The sequence below is a fragment of the Limulus polyphemus genome, unplaced genomic scaffold (assembly GCF_000517525.1).
Source record: "Limulus polyphemus unplaced genomic scaffold, Limulus_polyphemus-2.1.2 Scaffold3995, whole genome shotgun sequence".
Taxonomy (NCBI): Eukaryota; Metazoa; Arthropoda; class Merostomata; order Xiphosura; family Limulidae; genus Limulus; species Limulus polyphemus.
Genome location: NW_013669605.1, coordinates 88,685 through 92,543, shown reverse-complemented (window position 1 = coordinate 92,543; position 3,859 = coordinate 88,685). Strand labels below are relative to the sequence as shown.

Sequence of the window (3,859 nt, the reverse complement as noted above, 5' to 3'; positions counted from 1 at the left end):
GCTACGTTTGAAGTAATTTCTTTCAGTGAGATGTAAGATTATATAAATTATAATTTCAGTACTCGAATATAGACATAATCGTGAAACTAAGAATTCAACAACCTTATTTAAACACACACACACAAATATTTTATGCTACATTGTGTAGTTTACTACTTTGAATATCCAATAAGTTTGACGTTTATGTCGGCCACGTTAGTCTTAGGTAACTTGTCAAGTAATTACCCTTGCTTATAGTTAAGAATAAAACTCGCAATTCGCTTATATTTTCATTTCTGTTTCAAAGCCTCTCCTTCCCATTCAGCGGTATGTCTGAGGGCTCACACCGCGAAAAACCGGGTTTCGATACTCGTGGTGGGCGCAGCACAGATAGCCCATGGTGTAGCTCATAGCGTCGCTCTTGACAACAAAGAAAGAAACAAACTGTTTCAAAGAAAAAAACCTGATAAGTAACTTACCCATAACTGTACGATCCAGCTCCGTAACTTACCCATAACTGTACGATCCAGCTCCGTAATTTACCCAGAACTGTACGATCCATCTCCGTAATTTACCCATAACTGTACAATCCAGCTTCGTAACTTACCCATAATTGTACGATCCAGCTCCGGATTTTTCTCGATTTCCTTCTCGCTCGGGAAGAGAGTGTGATAATGACATTCAGCTGCGAAAAAAAAACCAAAAAACAATAACTGATTAGCATCGTAGTAAAGCATTTTGGTCTGAAGAGCTTCGTCTTCTTATGGAAACTTAAAAATATCTACATCTTAAGTTTACTTATCTGAATCGTATTTGTCACCACTAAGAACTGATTCTAATTCCCTACTAACGCTTTCGATTAATTTTATGACTAATTATTTCAGCTTTAATTTAGAATATTAAAAGAGAAAGGTGTTAGAAACTAATTAACCATCAACTTTTCATTTTCTTTTGGGAGTAATAAGGATAATCTTCGAATGAAAGCAATAAAACTTGGAGCAGTAACAAACTTCATAATCAATATAAGACCCCGAGATAAGCCCTTGTACGGTCCAAAATTAGCATGCTGAAACGTCTGAGCATGAAGGCCATCTAAGAATATTAGTAGTTATACGCGAGTGTTATATTGACGTAATATTTACTAACAGGACCAACTTCTTCTCTATAATTATTTATAAAATTCATTTGGTGACTTTTTCAAGGAAATCTATTGCAGATAGAAGATTTACTAAAGGAATAAGTTTTCACTTTTTTATTGTTGGATTAATTATTTTACAACACTATTGTAATATAGTTTTACACTTTTTATTTATTGTTGGATTAATTATTTACAACACTATTCTAATATAGTTTTACACCTTATATTTATTGTTGGATTAATTATTTTACAACACTATTGTAATATAGTTTTACACTTTTTATTTATTGTTGGATTAATTATTTTACAACACTATTCTAATATAGTTTTACACTTTTTATTTATTGTTGGATTAATTATTTACAACACTATTGTAATATAGTTTTACACTTATTTATTTATTGTTGGATTAATTATTTTACAACACTATTATAATATAGTTGTCATGGTGAACAGTCTATACGATAGCCTCAACCTAATTACTAATTAATCTCTGATTTTTTGTAACTAGTTATTGGCTAATTTACGTTCTTTGTTTCAGCTTCTAATCTACTACTACCATTCACAGGATTATCCATCAAGTTAGCAGCCTAAAGCTGTTAGTATTGGAATTAGGCGATCCTATAGACCACTCACTAGGACAAGTAGATAAGATAAACTTTTAACTATATTTCACAGTGCTAGTTCCATCATGTTTGAAACTAGGCTTACTTAAAAACATCAAAGGTCTTTAACAGAGTAAGATAATAATACAGAGAGGCCCAAAATTATCTTTCCTATTTTAAAATTTAATAACTAACTAACTAAGGAAATTCAACCGTGTAGTTTTCAGCATCTTGTACCCCAACTCAAACAGTTTTTAATGACATGCCAGTAGACTTCTACGTGTGCATCATTAATGGCTCTCAGCTCGTTTGACCGATATTCGATTTCAGTCCACGTTCGCTGCAACATGTCCATAATTACAGTGGCGATGACGTCCGTTATCCTGGTCTTGAGCTCCAGGATGTTTGTTATAGCTGTGCGATACACGATATCCTTAGCATACCCCCATATTTCTTTCCTGTACTGGCGTCTGTAATCACGTGGCACCACAGTCACTGACTTAATCTCTGCAAGCCAAGCGATGCATTAAGCCTTTTCTTGCACGGTTGGCGTTTTAATTATTGGAATGAATATAAAAAAAACATATCAATAAAAAATGTTTGGGTTGGGCTACAATAAGTTGAAAACTGCATGGTTGTGTTCCTTAGTTATTTAATTGTTAAATTTTAAAATACAAAAGATGATTTTGGGCCACTCTGTACTATGATTCTTGTTTTACACTTCTCACGGCAAAGAAGCTAAAACATTAACTTTAAAAAATGGGGTTACTTTTATCCAATAATATTCCTACTTATATTCTTTTTTTATCTCTTATGTACCAAAAAATTAAGGAAAAAAATGCGTCATGGAGAATCAAAAAATGATCTGTCCCAAGACTGTGATGAATTTCAAAGTATTTAAAATTCTCAAATTAACTCTTTAACATTTACTAGCCAAGCAGAGTAAATAGCTGAGTTATTTGAAAATCTTTTTTCAGAATGAGCTGATTGTTTATAATTAAACAGAAAGCTACAAGATGAACAATAGATAATCAGTGCTGTGCCAACCGCGGCTATCGAAACCCGATTTTTAGCGTTATAAGCCCCACACTTTTCACGTTAAGCCGCTGGAGTGGGGGGTGAGGATAAGTATGAAAAAATAGAGCAAGTAAAAAGACACGTCGATTGTAAATATGTCAAAAAAGAATGGCATACGCGTCCGTATACAAAATGGGAAAACCATAATAATAATAGTCATTGTCCTGAAGCCTAACCTGAAAATAGATAAAACCGCATAGGTTTGTTTGCTTCTTGTTAAGCGCAATGCTACATAATAGGCTATTTGTGCTCTGATAACCACGAGTAACAAAAATCTGACTTAACATTGAGCCACTAGGGGACAAATCGCATAGAAGATTCGAAAAACCTTTATTGATGATAATGTCATAAATCGCCAAATCGTTCTGATACTTTATAAACTTACCATTTCTTTGTGTATTTTCCCTCCGAAACCTAGCTCTGAATACAAACCTTTTTCTTTCTTGGTCACTTCGTTGTAAATTTATTCAGTAACTTCGTGAAGAATTTTAGGTTTGGTTTATTGTTATACAATCGGCCTTGTACTGTTTTTTTCATATAGCTCAGTTTATGTATAGCTTTTAAAATGAGAAGTTTCCAGAAGCGCCATTTAGAAAATATAATTTTTCCATTTATAACGTCACTAACACTGACGATGAGTTGGACCCTATCACAACAATAACTAACTCTTGATGTCTAATAATAAATAAATATAATATAATATAAATAAATGATAAATAATATAATAAATAAATATAATTAATATAAATAAAATAAATAAATGATAAATAATATAATAAATAAATATAATATAATATAAATAAAATAAATAAATGATAAATAATATGATAAATAAATATAATATGATATAAATAAAATAAATAAATGATAGATAATATAATATAATATAAATAAAATATAATAAATAAATATGATAAATATAATATAAATATAATAGTATAAATAATAAATAAATACATAATCAATAAATATGATAAATATAATATAATAAATAATAAATAAATACATAATAAATGAATAAATATAATATAATAAATAATAAATAAATACATAATAAATG

General features: G+C 30.4%; 1 protein-coding gene across 1 annotated transcript in view; it reads right to left on the bottom strand.

The window, feature by feature from the left end:
* The window catches only part of LOC106470427 (voltage-dependent calcium channel gamma-4 subunit-like), a gene marked incomplete at its 3' end in the record, with an annotated part of 62,097 nt that overhangs the window by 8,944 nt on the left and 49,294 nt on the right, over positions 1 to 3,859 (bottom strand). The window contains exon 3 of the mRNA XM_013930984.2: positions 587 to 664. Coding sequence (XP_013786438.1) covers positions 587 to 664 — 78 coding nt within the window. The remainder of the gene's footprint in view (positions 1 to 586; positions 665 to 3,859) is intronic.